This window comes from Endocarpon pusillum, assembly GCF_000464535.1.
Source record: "Endocarpon pusillum Z07020 unplaced genomic scaffold C723729, whole genome shotgun sequence".
Lineage (NCBI taxonomy): Eukaryota > Fungi > Ascomycota > Eurotiomycetes > Verrucariales > Verrucariaceae > Endocarpon > Endocarpon pusillum.
This window is the reverse complement of record NW_006913589.1, coordinates 161,962-180,896: the sequence shown is the minus strand read 5'-3', so window position 1 is coordinate 180,896 and position 18,935 is coordinate 161,962. Positions and strand designations below refer to the sequence as shown.

General features: G+C 49.5%; 6 protein-coding genes across 6 annotated transcripts; 3 read left to right on the top strand and 3 right to left on the bottom strand.

Moving 5' to 3' along the window:
- Positions 1–1,077: 1,077 nt before the first annotated feature.
- Positions 1,078–2,592, top strand: EPUS_04610 (Homogentisate 1,2-dioxygenase; the record flags this gene model as incomplete). The annotated part of the gene is made up of 2 exons (XM_007788886.1): positions 1,078–1,145; positions 1,209–2,592. 2 exons carry the CDS (start codon positions 1,078–1,080, stop codon positions 2,590–2,592), a joined length of 1,452 nt encoding a protein of 483 aa, XP_007787076.1.
- A 1,932-nt stretch (positions 2,593–4,524) lies between these two features.
- EPUS_04609 (uncharacterized protein) lies at positions 4,525–5,728 on the bottom strand (the record flags this gene model as incomplete). The annotated part of the gene is made up of 4 exons (XM_007788885.1): positions 4,525–4,593; positions 4,642–4,934; positions 4,986–5,502; positions 5,717–5,728. The coding sequence occupies 4 exons, from the start codon at positions 5,726–5,728 to the stop codon at positions 4,525–4,527; spliced, it is 891 nt and encodes a 296-aa protein (XP_007787075.1).
- A 715-nt stretch (positions 5,729–6,443) lies between these two features.
- On the top strand, positions 6,444–7,948 carry EPUS_04608 (uncharacterized protein; the record flags this gene model as incomplete). Its single annotated transcript, XM_007788884.1, has 2 exons — positions 6,444–6,746; positions 6,800–7,948. 2 exons carry the CDS (start codon positions 6,444–6,446, stop codon positions 7,946–7,948), a joined length of 1,452 nt encoding a protein of 483 aa, XP_007787074.1.
- Positions 7,949–11,618: 3,670 nt separating this feature from the next.
- Positions 11,619–12,932, top strand: EPUS_04607 (uncharacterized protein; the record flags this gene model as incomplete). The annotated part of the gene is made up of 1 exon (XM_007788883.1): positions 11,619–12,932. The coding sequence occupies one exon, from the start codon at positions 11,619–11,621 to the stop codon at positions 12,930–12,932; it is 1,314 nt and encodes a 437-aa protein (XP_007787073.1).
- A 699-nt stretch (positions 12,933–13,631) lies between these two features.
- On the bottom strand, positions 13,632–16,516 carry EPUS_04606 (E3 ubiquitin-protein ligase hulA; the record flags this gene model as incomplete). Its single annotated transcript, XM_007788882.1, has 9 exons — positions 13,632–13,731; positions 13,834–14,229; positions 14,301–14,732; positions 14,791–15,940; positions 15,993–16,126; positions 16,179–16,284; positions 16,335–16,373; positions 16,420–16,442; positions 16,497–16,516. The coding sequence occupies 9 exons, from the start codon at positions 16,514–16,516 to the stop codon at positions 13,632–13,634; spliced, it is 2,400 nt and encodes a 799-aa protein (XP_007787072.1).
- A 697-nt stretch (positions 16,517–17,213) lies between these two features.
- Positions 17,214–18,068, bottom strand: EPUS_04605 (uncharacterized protein; the record flags this gene model as incomplete). The annotated part of the gene is made up of 4 exons (XM_007788881.1): positions 17,214–17,384; positions 17,441–17,528; positions 17,648–17,907; positions 18,003–18,068. The coding sequence occupies 4 exons, from the start codon at positions 18,066–18,068 to the stop codon at positions 17,214–17,216; spliced, it is 585 nt and encodes a 194-aa protein (XP_007787071.1).
- Positions 18,069–18,935: the final 867 nt, after the last annotated feature.

The window sequence follows — 18,935 nt, the reverse complement described above, 5'->3', positions numbered from 1 at the left end:
GGCCAGGTTGATTGGATGAAACATTATGCACAATAATGCAGCTAGACGCCTTCGATGTGGGTTTCACAAGCTCTATGCAGAGTTAAAGCTTGGTCGTTGAGCAAAGTACCGCATCACGCCACATCACACACATCACACCACATCAGTTCTACATCGGGACATAGCCATGGCAACTAGAATGGATGAAGATTAGCATGGGCGGCTGTCTGAGATTGATGCGAAGGACCTTGGGAGAGGGATGCACGAGTCCGAGGAAAAGGTGCTCCAAATCATTTGATTGTAATGAAAAATGGTGATGGTTGGTCGCCTTGGGTAGCCCAATAGTAGCATATGCACTAATCCTCTCCTGGTCGTGCCATCCTCAGGCTAAGTCACGTGATAGGGGGCCATGGCAGTCGCTGTGGTACCTTGCTGCCTTAAAATAACACGCATTTTGCCTACCAAATATATCTGCGACCACATCCTTAGTAGACACATTTGTCTCCTTGACCAACATTGTCATACTCGAGTTCTATTGTTCTGGAAAAACCAAGAAAAGTCGCGGAAAGACTTCCCGCTTAGCGGGTGGGAGAGATCACCGGATCGACATACCCAGACGCGGCATTTTGCTCTCCTGCATACAATCAGCCATACCCCGGCATCATTCTCGACAACACGTCGTAATCCTCCGTACTCCGTACCTCTTTTCAAATTGGTTCTCGAATAACCTAATAACTAATAATGCGGGGTACCAAAGCGGCAGTGGAATGTTGAGGCACATCCCACAAACCTTCACACACACAATCTCACGATCCGTCCTTCTGTCCAGTCCACAACCTTGCCGATCTCCTCCTTCAATCCTCCAACACCAACCATCTGACATGTCTGACAAGAGGAGGAGCTCAGCTCTTCTGATGCATCGAGGCCACTCATTTTCAGACGGCTTGCATAATATAAAAGGCTCAATCCTGAACGTCAGCCGCATCCGCGACACAATCGCTGCACGAAGGGAGAAAGAGATTTTGGAGACGAACTACGCTAAACGACCCCTCACTCACCGCAACGTCGAAACTCTACTTGAAGCACAGCGAATTGACGATGCCTGTAACCCACTTCGACGTTCCAGACAAGTACAGATATCAGAATGGCTTCAGCTCATATCATCAGTGAGATTGAAACCTCATATCCTGTGGACGAAGGAAAAACTGGCTGACATCTTGCTCACTCAGGACTGAGGCCATTGAAGGAGCACTACCGGTGGCTGCCAACGCACCTCAGCAAAATAGCCATGGCTTGTACACCGAGAAACTCAGTGGGACCTCATTCACCGCACCTCGTACTGAGAACCAACAAACCTGGCTCTACCGCATCCTTCCCTCTGCTTCTCACCAGACCTTTACTACCGTACCGCCCAGTTCGACCTCGGCGCTGGATACACCAACACCTAGCTTTCATTCGAAGTTCCACGTCATACCCAACCAGCTACGTTGGGACCCTTTTGACCTGGATCCACAAGTGTCATGGATACATTCATTACATTTGATTGGAGGTGCAGGAGATCCGACCATGAAAGTCGGACTTGGCATATTTGTCTACGCGGCTGGCAAGTCAATGCCCGAGAAGACTGCCTTCTACAGTGCCGATGGCGATTTCTTGATTGTTCCCCAACATGGGACTCTTGACATACAGACCGAGCTCGGGCGGCTGTTGGTGAGACCGAATGAGATTTGTGTGATACCCAGAGGTATCCGATACCGCATCACCCTGCACGATGACGAAGCGGTCAGGGGTTTTATACTTGAGCTGTACGAAGGCCACTTTCAACTTCCGGAATTAGGCCCAATTGGATCCAACGGTCTGGCCAATCATCGCGATTTTCAAGTACCCGTTGCTCATTTCGAAGAGGACTACGACGACACGGAGCATACCATTTACAGCAAGTTTGGTGGGAATCTCTTCTCTGCCACGCAGAACCATTCGCCTTTCGACGTTGTGGCATGGCATGGACTCTACTACCCGTACAAATATGACCTTGGTCGATTCAACACCATCGGCAGCATTTCTTACGATCACCCCGATCCCAGCATCTTCACTGTCCTTACCGCACCGTCGCGTGCGCACGGCCCTGGCACCGCGGTTGCCGACTTCGTCATATTCCCACCTCGCTGGCTAGTGGCAGAAAACACCTTTCGCCCGCCCTGGTACCATCGCAATACTATGTCTGAGTTCATGTCGCTAATCTCAGGCACCTATGATGCCAAAGGTGGAGGAAAAGGTGGCTTCCAACCTGCCGGAGCATCACTACATAACACCATGTCCGGGCATGGACCTGACATGCAGACTTTTGAGAAGGCCAGTACTACTGAATTGAAACCCGCTAAGGTCGGTGAGGGATCGATGGCGTTCATGTTTGAGTCGTGCCTCATGATGGGCGTGACGGATTGGGGACTACACACTTGTCAAAAGGTGCAGGAAAATTATAACGAGGAGTCCTGGAAACCGCTAAAGGTTCACTTCAAAAGGCCTAAAAAGGAGTTTGTGGTTTCGAATGGGGAAAAGGAAAAGGGCGTTGGAGATGGAAAGGACATGAGCAGTATTCACGATGCAAAATAGAGCCAGAGCTGAGGTTGAGGGTGCGTTGGTTGAATTGTACCGGCGCTGGGTTGTGTTTGCGAGCGCCTCTAAGTGGTTATTGAGCGTGGAGCCTGGGTTCTATAAGTCCCGAGTTGATTGCCATCACTGGCGTCTTTGTTTTGAGGGTGATAACGAAAACCGTGAGCAGGAAGCTCAAGCATGAATTTCCAAAGTCAGATTTCCTATAGCGTCGTCGTACTTGCCCAAAAAAAAAGTCGATACACTCTGCTATCGAGACTAATAGAAAAAATATTCTTCATCATGTCTTGTATTGTGTGTCTGAGGGGAGTAGAACCGGCTTGCTGTACTATACCGGCGGCGAATTGGCAGGTTAGCCTAGTAAACATTGAGTTACGCATCGCAGTATGATCATCACCAAGACGATTGATTCATAGGGTTCATTCACGATTTGGTAGGCGAATACTACAAGACAGCTCGTTCAGTGCTGTTACACGTATCCCGTGCACGGGCATGAAAAAGAAAAGCTTGTGCATCAACGGGCTGGGCCGGCGGTGGATAGCTTTCCCTCCTCCCCATTTTTTTGGCCGGGAGCTGAAATCAGATTACCGGGGGATGTTTATCTCTGGCTTTTCGCTTTGCATTTGTCAGAGAATATAGTTGATAGAGATAAAAAGGCTACTAAATCTCTTATATCTAACTTATAAAACTGTAATAAAATTTGAAAAGTATATAATTAAGAAGTACCATATTATAATCCCTAATACTATTATCTGCTCTTTTTGTTAGACTTGGCTGTACGCGCCATCCGTGTACAGCCAAATCCCTGGCATCACGTGACCGCACTCTGCGCAGTAGTGTTAGCCTCTCCTCCTTCTAGAGATAGATTCTGAAGGTAGATAGAATCCATTCATCCACTTCATCACTTTTAGTATTAAAATTTAGAACCTTGTTTAAGCTCCGAAGGAATCCCTTATAACCTATTGAATCCTAATGACTCCGTCGTCTTTGGAATGTTTCCGCAAACTTTCCATCGCCATTGAGAAGTTGTCGCGCCGTAGCGACCTGAACGCGCAAAACCTTTTCTTTTCAACGCCCCGCCGGCTCTCCTAAGCGAGCTCTCCTGACCCATTCCTGGGTGGCCTAATATGGTCTGTTCCTTATGGTCTAACACCGCCTTCCCAGCACAAACATGAGCCCTGGAAGAAGTCTCCTGGAGACAAATCACGTAAGAGAACCAAGAAGATCAGGTGGCGTAGGCAAATGGTGCACAGGCTTCCATCATGTGCCATGGCAGAACTGTCCATTGGGGGTGCGCCCGGCCTCACGGGGCTTTGGATACCAGGATCTTGGAAGAGGACTGTAGCTGAGGAGTCACTTTGGGCGCCAGGGAGCCAAGTTCGGACTCGGAGGCGCCTCAGGTGCAGGCCACTCTGATGGGTTTGTTGTCATCTTGGCAATTGCACTGACGGACAGGCTGGTAGAATTTTCTTCTTGGTGAATCAGGTGCAAGAGCTGCCAATTATTCTGTCGTCGAGATGGCAGCGAGTGCCCCAAGACTGGCCACGGACCCTCGCCTCACATATTACTATCTCTGCGACGGCTCGTAGTTGCTTAGATCGACATGTATTTCTCATTATGTAACCGCGCTGAGGGAGCCCTCTGGCACGCGCGCATTCTTCTTTCACTTGATGAAAATTCGTGTTCTTCCTCTCCGGCACAGCGTAGTAACAGTGTTCCGTAAGCACCCTCCCTCTTCCTCTCCTTCTCCAGTAGCCTTTTTTAAGTAGAACTATCCTCGTAACACAGCTCGGATGCAAGCTGGCGGCGATAAGTGGCACGAATGGCAGCATAAATCAGAAAGCCCCCAAGGCCAGAGTCCGCAAACCTAATTTCGGTTCTGGACGTGGTCTTCGATCACTGCTGTTAGGCATTCCATATTTGTCTTCCCTCTTATCCCGCCGTCATGTGGCCGTTGGACACGTTTGCCTCGTTAAAGGCCTCGGCGCCTTGTAGGACTTTCTTTCATTGGTTAGCCATCAAAAATTTCAGAATTGTCCAGTCAAACACATAATCATGAGCGAAGCCCTCTCGCACGAAAAGATTGCGGAAGATCTTGCGCAAGTACGAATAGTTCGGCTTGTCGTCAAAGCCAAGGGAACGAATGTGACGGAAATAAGCTGCAAATTCCCAAGGAAGGCCCTCGCACAGATCCTCTAACCCGATCGTCCTCTTCCTTTCCAAGATCAACTCTTTCAATTGTGTATAATCCGCAGTCTTGAGATGGTCCCACGGAAGAGAGCCCCGGAGGAAGTAGAGAAGCATATATCCTAGAGATTCCAAATCATCGCAGCGATGCTGCACTTTGGATGGTGATCAGTCTTTGGACATTAAACCGAGGACACTGCACTCACCAATACCTAAGTGACCGTTGACGCTGGCATAACGGGCCGAGCCAATCAATTGCGATTTCTGGGCTTCACGGTCCTTCGTGTCCACCTGGGCAGCAATGCGTTCCGTGGCAAGACCCAAATCCGTAACATAAACCCGATTGCCCTGCTTTCCCGTCCCCATCAAAAAGTTCTCCGGTTTGACGTCGCGATGAATGATAGCCTTGGAATGAAGATAGCCGAGACGATAAAGAAGCTGGTCTGCGAGCATCAACACTGTTTTGAGAGAGAAGTGACGGCCACAAAAGTTGAAAAGGTCCTCCAAGCTCGGCCCTAGAAGATCAAAGACCATGGCATCATATTCGCATTCGGTGTGATACGCGTGAACGTGTGGTATTCCGGCACCACCAGAAAGCGATCGATAGAGGCCAGCTTCAAGTTCGAGGAAGTTGGGATCGGTAGAAACGTGTTCAAGTTTAACGGCGACATCTTCGCCGGTCTCAACGTCGGTTGCTTGTACACCATGAGTCTCGAGAAGCGGCTGCGATCAGGAAGCACCGGGCATGTAATTTACCTATATAGACAGCGCCAAAGCCACCACCCCCTATTCTCCTCTGCAGCTGATGTCTGCCCGCTATCCGTAAATCCTAAAGTAGATGGGAGACGTTAGTACAATATGGCCACGTCTTGCCGAAGGGGGTTGCTTGTGACAAGGAAGCCGCAATAGAGAAAGTAGTATGGTAAGATCGACTCACCAAGTTCTTCATTATCTCGTAGTTTAGTGAAGTGCTCACATCATCATCTCCTTGTTTCCAACAGCAAGATCCTGAAAGCTGTTGTCGGTTTTCCGCGCATTGGATATTGCTGTTCGGAGGGCAGTGCAACTACGTATGGACCAGAGCAGTACATGCCATAGTAGGACATAGTATACTAAAGCGTAACAAAGGGGACAAAAGCATAACTACCAAGTAATACTAACCTAATGCATGAAATGTGGGTGTAAAGTGCATGCGCCCTGTAACCTGCAAACAGCAATCTGCATTGGGCTTAGTGGGCTTGGCTCTTGTACTATCTAAGTCTAAGTTACTACTATAGTAACTACCTACTGTATGTAGGCTTACTCCCCCTTCTTTGTCAAGCACTAGAGCGAGAGAAAGAAAACCCCCCTGGTACATTTTCAGTCGATTGCTTAGCACAGACACAGAGGCACAGGTTCCGCAAACAAACAGCATGGGCAACATACATGCGCACACACAGTGCCATGCACGCACAAAGCCCTATAATCCAACATGTTTCCTACCATGCATGGTGGTGATTGCCAATCAATACATAAACCGCCGTGACCCGAAATATGCTCATGTGAGAAGTACGCTATCTGCATCTCCAGCTCCGTCAATATCCCTGATCGTTTGCTATCTATCATCCATCCAGAACAGTCATTTTTTACAAGATTGAGGTTTAATTCCTCCACAGAACATATCAATGTCGCGCGATCGACAGCGACAGCAGCATAGTGAATCAGAGCCTAGGACTGACCCTTCACCGCCACCCACTACGACAAGACAGAAGCTCGACAATCAGCAACAAGACACGTCACCTACATCCCTTTGGGACAACCTGTCACAACAGTGGCTCACCCGCCGCGCTCTTCGAGAATTTGATCGGAGGACTGTCCTGCTTGCTGTTCCTGTACCGCCTGACCGGACTGGCAATGAAGACACCCACTCTGCACAGCTCAAGCGCTTCGCGAGATACGGTGGACCGAGCCTTGAGGATCTCAGAGCTGTAAGTCGGATTCCTTCCAACCTTTTCAAGGGACCTTTCTGACTGCATATCAGTACCTGGGACCCAGAACCGCACCTCCCCAAAATCGAACGATGGTCTCACATCAATCGAGCTCCGGGAAACGAGCTAAGTCTGGAAGCGAACCGGATGTCCCCTCAAAGAGGAAGAAAACGCCTGTCCAGAATCTCCGGCAGCAGGTTTTGACCGAGAATATGGCGATTTCCGAAAGAGAATTGAATACCGCCTCGAATACCGCCTCGCAGATACAGAAAACCTCTGCATACGATAAAAACTTCGAGCAGCATCTTATCGATCATGGTGTCTATCCTGACGGATATGATGGAGGAAGAGATCCAGCCAATTGGGAAGAAATCAGCAATCGACTGGCCCAGCCTCGATTATCTCTATCATCATCAAGCCTCTCTCGCGAGGAATTCCGGATCTTTCAACAGAAGAATCGGCTGGCTTTGAATAAAGGTATGGTGATGAGTACTGTATTTCCGACTCTCGCTGGCTCCGCTCCCATCCCTAACGCACAGGACCTCCCATTCACAAATCTCAAAGCTCTAACCGATGGGACTATCACCAAGGCCCAGCCAGACTTCTACGATGGAGCCCGTCCGGCGGAACTAAGCATTCACATCAGGGAAGAGCTAGGCGGTTACATCGTCCCGGCAACGAACACCGCTGCACCATGCTTAGCCAATTTCTTCGCTGAGGGAAAAGGCACAATAGGAGCTCTTGACACAGCCTACCGGAAAGCATTATATGAAGGTGCGCTGGGTGCCCGTGGGGTACACCAGCTTCGGTCATACATCGGTCCGAAGACATTGCTTGACAACAACGCGTATACAATCACTTCAACATATTCTGGTGGTCTCCTTTCGATCTATTGTGTCCATCCAGCTCTGTCCGATGATTCACAAAGGATTGATTATCTCATGACACATGTAACTGGTTGGGCCTTGACCGGGGATCCAGATCAATTTAGACGAGGAGTTGCTGCTTTGAGGAACGCTAGGGACTGGGCGAAAGAGAGACGGGAGGAACTCATAGCTGCAGCGAACAGTAAGGCGCAGAATCCGAATCGTGCAGGATCAGGCTCAGCTACGGAAGGCTCTCTTTCACCATCATCAAACGAGCCCACCCTCCCAGATCCTGCAATATCAACTGACGAGCTCGCCCTGCACACTGCCAACTGAATGACAGTACACAGTGCCGCCGAGAAGTCTCCGTTGGCGTGGTATGAGACTTCATAAGTCAGGCCGCTTTGTTGCCGACGATTGGAGTTCATGGCTGTCAATACTTATGAAACATTAGCTAACGTTGGTGGAGACTTTTCGGCGGCATGAGTACGATTCCAAGCTATGCGTCGGTTGCAGCCTTCGCGTCCCTGTCGGTACCATATCTTATAAGGTGACAACACAGTCTGGGGACAGCAACAAGCTAAATTAGCTACTCACAATGAATCTCGTCACCAGATGCCTTCCTTGTCTCTACCACCTCAGAGCGAATCAGGCAACAGATGATTCTGCTCAATTTCCATTGTCCTCTGGGAATCGAAGAGCGCGATTTTCTCAGATACCCACAAACGGCGACGAATCAGACGGCCAGGAATCTGAAAACTATCCTAAGCTGGCAGCAACAGCTGTATGACAAGTCTGAGGTTCATGGCTATCCTCTGGTTTGGTACTTCAACAACATCGGGGCTGACTGGAAGGTATACGCATCTACACATGCCCCAGCTCAACTACCCCAGACGTCTATGATTCGGTGTGATAACCTAGAATGCAGGCTCGACTAGTATCACAAGATATGTGTTGGTCTGGATGAAGAATTTGAGACGGAAGAGGTTTGGATTTGCAATAATGTTGTCGTGATGCTAAGGCCATAAGGTTGGCCCACGATGAGTCGAGCGTTGAGTATGACAAAGGCCTTCTCATAGCCAGTTACGATCGAGTCCATCAAACAAAGTCTCTTGCAGAGCTCTGGGAAAAGCACGCTTGGCCCGAAAGTGACACGATTCTCAGCTTTTTAGATGAGATTTCCTGTAGCATGGACATTGATCCCAGTGTCACGTTAGATGGGCCAGAAGAGGGAGAACCCCAATCAAACAAGGGATTCTAGGCTCTGAACATAGGGTGCCCCGGACAAAATGATGATTGTGTGACCTGCTGACTATCTCCATGGCAAGGATGATTCTACGGAGGACTCCACGAACGAGGACTCCGACGAGGAGAACTCGAACACCTTTGTCACCCGACTTGAACTGGCCAGTAGGGTCCCCAGATAAAAGTGCCATGGTCAAACAATAGTGGGTGGACAATGTCGTGTTCTGACAGAGAGGCCCTTTGTGTTTTTTGCGGCCCTGAAATGTTGTTCTCTGACCAGGATGACAAACTACTGGCCGCTCGAACAATATTACAACGCTACCACGATATGCTAGCCTTCTGTGCAACCAAGAAAGGTAGGCACATCGCATCTTACCTTGCATTAAAACCAGAGATAGAATTGATGACGTACCCAACGAATAGAGGGCACAGTGATAACATCTCATTGTAATGTACTACAGGTAGAGCCTCGATCTAACACTCATGGGAATTGGGTAATTGAGTGAATGAGGTGTGTCAGTCAAGGCGTTTAGCAATGTGCAGTCGATACCTGCTAAGTAGTAACCGGTGGCCTAGCCGCAAGCATACCTTTGATCAGGTTTGCTATTGACCAATTTGAAAATGGTGGAAAGGCACAGGAACCCCATGTACGGAGTATACCACCAAGAGTTAGCAGCCGAGACCCCTCGACAGATTTGATGGCCGTCTTGGCTCTCAAAGGTTGACATAATAAATGATAGTTAGTTGGCACCGCAGAGCACTTAAATCAGCCCATTAATTTTGACGCCCACAAGCCTGCATAGACGGCCACCAAATCTGTCGATGGGCCGATGGGCCTCAAGCGCCTGTGCACTTGCCTCTAACTAGTGCTCGGGTCGGGTGCCATTATTAAATTTCTGCACACATTTCAAGCCGAATCTTCTTGCCACCTTCACACATACTCCGTATACATTTTTCGAAACATCTTTGGCGCAAGATCTTTTATGACTGCTGTAGTGACAAGCGCTTTGGCGCATTCTTCTCTCCTACAGTTGTTGGCCTCCCGAGCTCCGCTTCAGTCTACAATAGCTCACGATGTCTGACTAGATATTGTTGGCTAATCTTCGACACATTTACTCTGTGCTATTGACTCTAGGTGAGGACAATCCCATCTCCATGGTCTTGACGCAACTCTCCTATGATTTAAACCCATTCCTATTCGCAGTTTCCACGCTAGCTCATCGCACAAGAACCTATTTTTGATGAGCGTTGAGCGTTGCATTAGCCTTTCTTGGATGTATGACCTGGTATTGATACAGATCTGAGGCATTCTACAATCCTTACTGAAGCACATATGCTAACACGACTACGAGGATCTTAGTCCGCTTGACCTGCAGCTATTCTATCATTTACCCTTGGTCTACCAATACAATCTATGAGGGAGAACCTACGTACATGTGTCTACTAGGGTATAACGGCGGCGGCGGCAGAACATATACTGGCTTGGCAGTCATGGAGGAGTATGGTAGGAGCCTATTCTACCTGTCTTGATCCCTGCCAAATGGTCCCTTGATTGTTGCAGGTCCTGCTAAGACCAACCTCCTTAGCAATCATTCAGCCTGGAAAAGGATAGGAACGTCGTGGTCTTCCAGTCCCATTGGATCACTCGCATCTGTTGCCACTTCGCTAACAGCAAAGATGAGACACTGTGAGGGCAAGCACCTAGTATTCTGTCAAGATGTACAAAGTGCCGCGTCTTCGTCCTCAATATGCTGATCAGTACTCCAAGTCCTCCTTGCAGAGGACTTTGCAGAGGAATACCACAATCCGATTGCAGATTGCCAGCGGCAAGGCGGTCACTAACCGAGAAACATTTGCAGATCTTCTCGCTTGTCATTTACTGTGGCCAAGCTAGTGAACAAACACTGGATGATAGTGTGTTTTGAACAGACTTCCTCTCGGCATGGAGCAATACCGCAGAACAAAAGCAAAAGGGATGCTGCACCACCGTAGGTGCGGCATCAAGTGTACGTAGATGACAGTAGGGACTCCCTATATCCACGTGCCTTGCACCTCGCCTAGTCTGCGCTCTCACCTTCTTGTAGTCACAAAGCACTCGGATCCACCAAGAAATATCGAGGAAGCACGAACAGATGCTGAGGCTGTTTTGGCTCATACTTGCTTAGGAGGGTTGTATATCCTAGCGACACTGCTTGGACAAGCTCCCAATGGACTAGAATGGACCAATGGACCAAAATGCACCTTGCTGTGCTAGAGATAGAAATATCCCGTGGTGGACTTCTCTGCCGAGACGGTTGTCGTGCTGGTGCTACTAGTCAATAGTGCCGAACATCGTCCATCCTCAATGATTCTTACCACCAATTAGCGTGCCTACTTCCACCATGTGCTGCATATCATTCCTACTCGAGCCCGGATCCCCCCATTTTGAATCTCATGTCGGAACGGTCGTCGGGCCCAACGTGGGGAAGAGAGTTCCTATGAGCCTATCATTGTCTCACGGGGGACACGCGACACCAGTGGGGGGCGTTCTGATGGCTGGCGGAACTCGCTGCACACCATTCACATGTTCGGTTGACGGGATAACGGGCTCTCGAGCTATCCAGTTCTGTTTCATGCCGTCCTTTCTTAACATTCCTCTCTATTCGGCCCCTCATTCCTCTCTTCGTGTTGTTCGTTAATGCCGACTGTCTGTTCTGCGAGAGCTGACAGTGGTAACCAACTTGAATAATCTTTCTCAAACGGTAGCAGTATCTTCAAGGACATGCCTACACCAACCCTCCCTCTCACTCCAGCGGCCTCGACAGAGATTGCGGCGCAGGAGAGGCCATGGAGCTCATCGGCTTCTGAATCGAGTATTACCCTTCCACCGCCTGCCTTGCAGTCTGCAGCAGAGATTGGCTCGCAGAATTCCAAAGCAACCGGCTCTCTCGCTCCAACCGATACGAGATCCGTCAACCGACCTGCCTCGGCCAGTACCAAGAAACTCAGACCCATATCTGAAGATGAACCCTTTACATTGCCATCTCCACCGACTCGGTCTCGCAAAATCATCCACATGAAGCCCCCCCGACCGCAGTCCGAGACTCAGTCACCTGTTAAACGCAGAAAAATAACCACAGCATCGACCCCAGACTCACCGGCAGCGCACAAGGCCTCCTCCTCGTCGTCATCTAGTCTTGTCAACAACATCAGTAAACCCACTAAGAAGGCCATCCGCAAGACCGCTCATTCACTAATTGAGCGTCGGCGCCGCTCGAAGATGAACGACGCTTTCGCCACTCTTAAAGACATGATACCCGCATGCAGAAGTGGAGATGAAAGGGATGGCAATGGGAAGGAGATGCACAAGCTGGATGTCTTGAACGCAGGGATCGAGTATTTGGCGTATCTCGAGACATGTTTAGAGAAGATGAATGAGAGGCAGTGGGAGGGAAAGAGAATAGGTAGGAGGATTTTTGGGCAAGATGACGCAGAGGATATGGATACCGAAATGTCAAAGGAGGACGCAAGGGCGGCGAGTGCGGAAAAGCATCTTAAGAGCCCGTCTGAACACGAGTATCTACGTCAGCAGATCAAAGATCAGAATGGGAAGAAAGAGAAATACCCATTTATGCCACCAAACACGTGCCACTGTCACTGTCACTCTAATATTCATGGCGAGGAAGAGCTTTTGCGTACAGCAATGCCGCTCACCAAACCACAACCGCCGTCCTCAAACTTCAGCTCACAGGAGTACCTCACTGCCCACCTCACCCACCATCCCACAGACGCAACCAGAGAAATGGACATAGAAAGGACCAGAGACCAAGAAGAAACCACAAAAACCGCCGCTGCACTCCTGATGTTGACAAGCACAGACCGTCGAGGCAAAAGCAACAGCAACAGCAACAGCACCAACATCACCGCAGACGCCCGTCCCAGATTTAGCATCATTCCCACCGGTACCGTAAACTATCATCAAACCGGGACGCCTACATGGAAGTCGCATACTCAGACTCTGACACCAACACCGACATCAACATCAACATCAACTATCAAAACTGGCCTCAGTGTACGGGATCTCTTGCTTAAATAGGTAACTCAGTCGCCTTGGACCGAATAATGATACTAAAAGTAATCCATCCATAGCTAGTTGTAGTAATTATAGTCCTCGCATCCGAGGGAACATTCAACCGCTGTCGCGGATGTTCTTAGAGAGAAAGAGATGAGAGACGAAAGCCAAAACCACATCCCTGCGACTCAATTATGTATACATCAAGAAATATGAGTATACTCCTAGAACCCCGGAATAATATCTGGGGCAATGGACGATCCATGTACCAGGGGTGCCTAAACAACTACTGCTAAAGGAGGGTTCTCGTCGCAGACTTTCCAAGTCCATGCACTGGCAGTTCGTACACCGATTCTACGTAATGCCCAACGCGACTACTTATGTAAGTTAGAAGTAAGGACGGCCTCCCTTACATGTAGTTTCTTAAAACACCATCTTATGCGTCTCATCTTGAGTACATTCATTCATTCTACCCAGCAGCAGTCAATCACAGAACCCAAGAGTCCCGCCCCTTGATCATGCATGCTGTCTGGCCGGCCTTTTGTGCCTCGTCGTCATCATCACCGCAGAACTTATAGTCATAGTCACAATCATGGTTATGGTTATGGTTTTATAGGGGTTTCTATGAATCGGGGGCCCAATACTGCCTGCCGCCTGTCATGATGTCTCTCCCGTGTCGACCTATGACGAAAACTCCGTTTTGCTGGCCTTTTAAACACACGACTACTCTTGTCCAAAGCCCAGCGTTTCCTCCACCGCGGTGGAGAGCTTACTGTTGAGGGTGTCGTAGGATTTGTAGGGCGGGAGATCGAGACGGTTGAAACTAGAAGACAAGAAAAAAAAGGGGCACTATGTCAGCAAGACTGGAATCCGGGGTACCATTGGACAGGAAGAAAAAATGGTGTGTGTGTGTGTGTGTACGAACCAAGTGTGACTCTTGGGCAGCGCGTTGACCTCGCCCGCCTTCTCGATGGTAAACCTCCGCGGTCCATCACTGCCCTGCAGATCCTTGAACCCGTTCACCGGGATCCTGCTCGTCCCGGTGGCAAACTGCAACAGTCGGCTCTTCTGCTCGGCATCCCAGGTCCGAATCACCTTCCAGAAATTCTGGATCACCTCGTCCTGCTCCTGGTAGCCGCGGTAATCCGTGTGTTTCTTCCAGTCGTCGACGTCGATGTCGGCGATGCCGCCGATCAGGAGTTCGAGCTCGCGCTCGTCGAAGACGTTGACCAGGTCGGCGGGAATGAGCTCGTTGAAGCCGGTAATGAAGGCGTTGAATTGTTCTGAGACGCGCTTTTGGATCTTCCATTCTGTTACTAGTCTACGAGTACAGTTATTGTATTAGCGGCTGTGATTTTCGAGACAGGGGATTGGAATGATGGGGAGACGCACTCAATATACTCCTTCTTGCTTTGATTAGTGACAGGGATCTCGCTTCCCCCGGGCTTTAGATCTACGGTCTTGGTTTCTCCGAATTGGTCATCGTCGACCGAGAAAGTCAAGTCTACGACGTTCTCAATATCATTCTCCAACATCCAGGTTAAGTTTCGGTGGAAATCTTCGTCGACGCCTTCCATGTCCTGGATCTGGACTTTTTTGCGGAGCATCATCTTGTAGAACGCACCGATGAAGAAGGAATCTAAGAATCTTCGGTGGAAAATGGCAAGGCCGACCACCCTGCCGATGAACTTGAAGTAGTTGAGATGTTCTGGGTTGATGCCGGAATGCGGGTTTATTTGAAGGGTGTAATTATCGTGTGCGGAATACTCGAATAGGCAATAGAATGGATTGAACATTTCGTGTGAGAGGAGGAAAAAGAATTCGCTGCTCAGATTGTTAGTCTTGTCTGCCAAAATCGCTTACCACAGGGATATCGACATACCGGGAAAGACCACCATAATCTAAGCCGTCTTCTCCATCAAATTTTATCATTAACCGTTTCTTCAAGTCTGTCGCACTCTGCCGCATGATCTCGGCATACGAATCCTCAAAGATGTTTCCACGCCGCACCTTGACATGACACTGGCCAGACAGAATCCGCAGGGCAGGCTGTGACCTGAAATAGATGAGTTTCCTCCTGAAGTCACGCTTATACTGTGGTACGCCCTGATCAAGCGACGAAGGCAGTCGAGGATCGTCCCACGTCGTAGTTTTCGTGTTGTGGTCAACGAAGTACACTCTTGCAGTATTTGTGAGCCGCATCTCCCAGCCACTTGGTAACGGCCCGAGCTGCGATACAGGCTGTTGCTGGATCGTGGCATTGCTGCCACCCGTATTTTGTGGTCCATACATACGGATGTACTGTTGCCTTCTTGGATCGACCCAAGTGGTTGTCCGAGTGTTGTGGTCGACGAAATAAGCTCTTCCTTCAGGTGTATGGCGCTGTTCCCACCCAGCTGGAAGCTCACCGGTTCCAGCTGTGGTGGCGCCTGTGGCCATCATTGAAACAGCATTCGAGTTGGCTGGCGTACTTCCTTGTTGCTCAGGTACGCTGGGTGAATTGGCACCAGTTCTGTCCTCTGGAAGCATTCGATTTTGATGTGCTCTCCTTTCCATCTGCATATTCGCCTCCATCGCTGTTCGTTGATCTCGTTCATTGTAAGTCGTTGACGGCCTGTTCCAGGTAGTTGATCTGGTATTATGGTCCACGTAGTAGGTTCTACCCAAATTATCCTCCCGTCGTTCCCACCCAGCTGGTAATCTTCCTTGGTTATCCTCAAACGAGCTGAATCCTGTCCGGTTAGTGCCATTTGCTTGAGGACCTGTTCCGTTGACAGCAGTCGTTGATGATGATGACAGCTCAGCCACTGTCTGCGATCGAGATGGCGCAGGACTTGCCGCGGTTGATGTTCGGTTCTGGCTCGATGCTCGAGCAGGATAAGCACCTGCCATGCTGCTGCCCGATGTATTGAGGCCCGGTCGGGTGCCTGGTCCGCTGCCGGCTGTAGTAAGGTTTGTAGATAGATTCACAATGAGCTTGCCATGCACGACCAGGTTATCGTTCGACTTCTTCAGGTCTCGAGTGAGCATTTCTGTGAATCATATGAGTGAGGTCAGACAAACAGCGCAGAAGGGTGGCACTACCTTCACCGCCAACATCCAGGTCAATGACATCTCCAATGCGAACATTTATCACCCCTAAAAATCCCTGATCCTTCTTCTTGAATTTCTTCTGATCGAATATCTGTATTGCGAGTATGCTGTCCTCCGTGGCTTTCCTATTATAAGGCGTCAGAATCTCGTTAGAAGCCACGATCAGCCAAAGCGTACATATCGAAGACCTCGTTCCAGTAGGGGTTCAGTGTCTTCTTGATGACGGAGGTCGTTTTCGTCTGTTCTCCACTGATGGTAGCCACGGCGAATGGATCCGGAAATCCTGTTGATCGCTCAGCAATCTTGTCATAGAATCAGACAGCAGGCACTCACGAAAGACATCGCGCTTATACAGTCCGTCCGCAGCAATAACTAGTAATGGTCAGTCGAAGAGTAGCAACGGTATTGCAGAACACACTTGTTACCCTGAGGTTCGGCTCGCTAAGATCGCACTGATGTCAGCATTGCAGACAACTGCGAATTCCATGGACCTACCTAGGCAGATTCGAGTCCATCTTGAGTACACCTCTTGCCGCTTACCCAGTCCGGGAAGAAACTTGATGAGATGCGGAGACTCTAACATGCACGAATCCTGGCTAAGAGAGAACTCTGGGGAGATGGCGATTCAGCCGACTCCTCGGTCGTGTGTAGCGTATATTGTACAATGACAGCAAACTTGGGACAAGAGGGATGCCCCAGGCGGTCCCTTGCGCGCTTGGGGGGCTGTGTCGATTGACGCTGGCTGTTAGTGCGCTGTTCCGGGGAAAGAATAGACAGTCTGACAAAGGTTCGTGTTGTGGGTAATCCCAACACCCCTTGTTCGAGAAGTCTATAGCAATGTCGGATACAACTACTGTTTAGGGGGCGATGAATACCTACGGGTCTGAAGCCTGATAAGCCTCTCACAAAGCGAGGATGACCAAGTTTCGCAATCAGACCACGACTCCGGGCCAAAAACCCCCCGCAGTCGAAGTTGAATGCATGTCTTTGTACAATCGCTTTGGGCATTGATAAATAGGAACACATGATATTGATTGCTCGTTTGCCTTTGGCTGTAATGGTCAATGGCTTTGCTTTCCAACCCAATACCTCAGTAATTGATGCAGATGTCCGGAACTCCTGGCTTCAGTCTATGATAGCATTCCAACCCAGCTGGTCTGCCGGTGCTCATTTTCACGCTGCCCTGTCTCAGGTTGTCTGCAACGACACCGCTCAATATGGTGCATATCCACCTCTGCCTCGTCCTCGGAATCCGCCTCGATAACCGCCTCTCGGAGGACCGTAACCACCCCGCCCAAATCCTCCACGACCTCGAGGTGCACCACGACCACCACCACGACCTCCTCTTGTCAGTCCGGGCAGATTCGTTCGCTTCGGCACGACCTAGAGGGTTCGTGTTAGCAGGACCTCTTTCCTTCCCGGTAGTTATCTGTCTTCACCTTCAAGTTTCTTCCGCGAAACAGACTCTCATTCAGGACGAGGGCCTGGGCAACCAGATTAGGCTCGGTGAACTCCACGTATGCATACCTGCGCGATACCGTCAGCACTCCATCTCTTGCCAGGCAGCATAGAGCTCATGTAACAGGACGAGACCCTTTGCGATGGTGTCGCTTTGAGGACCCGCTCCTAAACAAGGTAAGACGCACCCCTTCGGATGACCAGTGAATTTGTCCAACAGTATTGTGACGCGGTTAATAGAGCCAGCGCTCTGGAAATGTGCTTGGATCTCTTCTGGTGTAGCACCGTAGTCCACATTGCCCACGAAGATACTTCGTGCATCGACATCTTCTCGGTCTTCTCTTTGTAGACTCTCTGATTGTTGATCGAGTTGGCTTTGCATCTCGCGTAGTTTGGCAGCTTCGGACTCCATCTCGGCCACTCTCCTCTTCATTGCGGCAATCTCCTCCTGTAGGTCGAGTTCAGCCAGCCAGCCGTCAGATGAATGCGCGAGCAGATGGAATATGACGATCTAAAGTGCCAATATGATTGTTTGAAGCTTACCTCGTCATCGGCTCCTTCTTCATGAGCCTCCTCGCGATCATCCCTGACATCAAATTCATCCGGCATTGTGTCGTGCTTTGAGAAAGCAGTTGAAAGAGCGTGAAGAAGTGATAGATGTCGAATGGGTTTGGGGCAGATCCAAGATCTAATAGGTCAAACAGAGCTTTAGTGAATGTGTGTGATCAGCAGGGGATGCTCATTGTCATGGTTCTGAATAGCAGCTCCCGTTATTGTTCACTGCAAATCACAATAATTAGCCTGGGCTTCGCGTTTGCTGAACATGGCAAGGTTGCCAAGCGCCACCTCGTCTCACCTGCTTCATGCGGCTGCGGCTACGGCTGCGCGTAATTCACCATCCTTCGAATTCCATGTGCCCCTAACAACTGGGCTTTCCATCATTTTCATGTATATCGACGGCCAGAGTTGATCCAACAGTTGATTGAGAATCAACCAAGGTCTCTCGGAACGCATGAATATTCCTCTGTGTTACAAGAACCATCTTTCGGCATTCAGCTGTCTTGAAATCAAGGTGATGCTACCGGCCTTGCCAAAGGGTGACACTGGACCTCTGTTGTGCTAGTCTTTCAATTCTGCCTCGTGGGTGTTGTCTTGATTGAGCCCTTAGGCTCACTCGGAGTGGTATTGTATCATTTTTGTCGAGGTATATCGAGACGCAAGCCTCGTCTATATTTCTGGTCTCGCAGCTTCCACAATTCATTTCGAAGAAGCCTTATTGCTCTTTCTTTGTTTCCTGATAAGATCTTGCTATGAAATATTCTTTCCCACTCTGGTGCAGGACTTATGATCTTATCAAGCCATTATCGTCCCGTCTTCCTGCGCTTGATGAAGGAGGCTTGGAGAACTCCTCTTCTATTGACAGAAGTTTCTAGCACCTGAATGGACTTCATTGGTTATCATTTCGCAAGCTCTGAA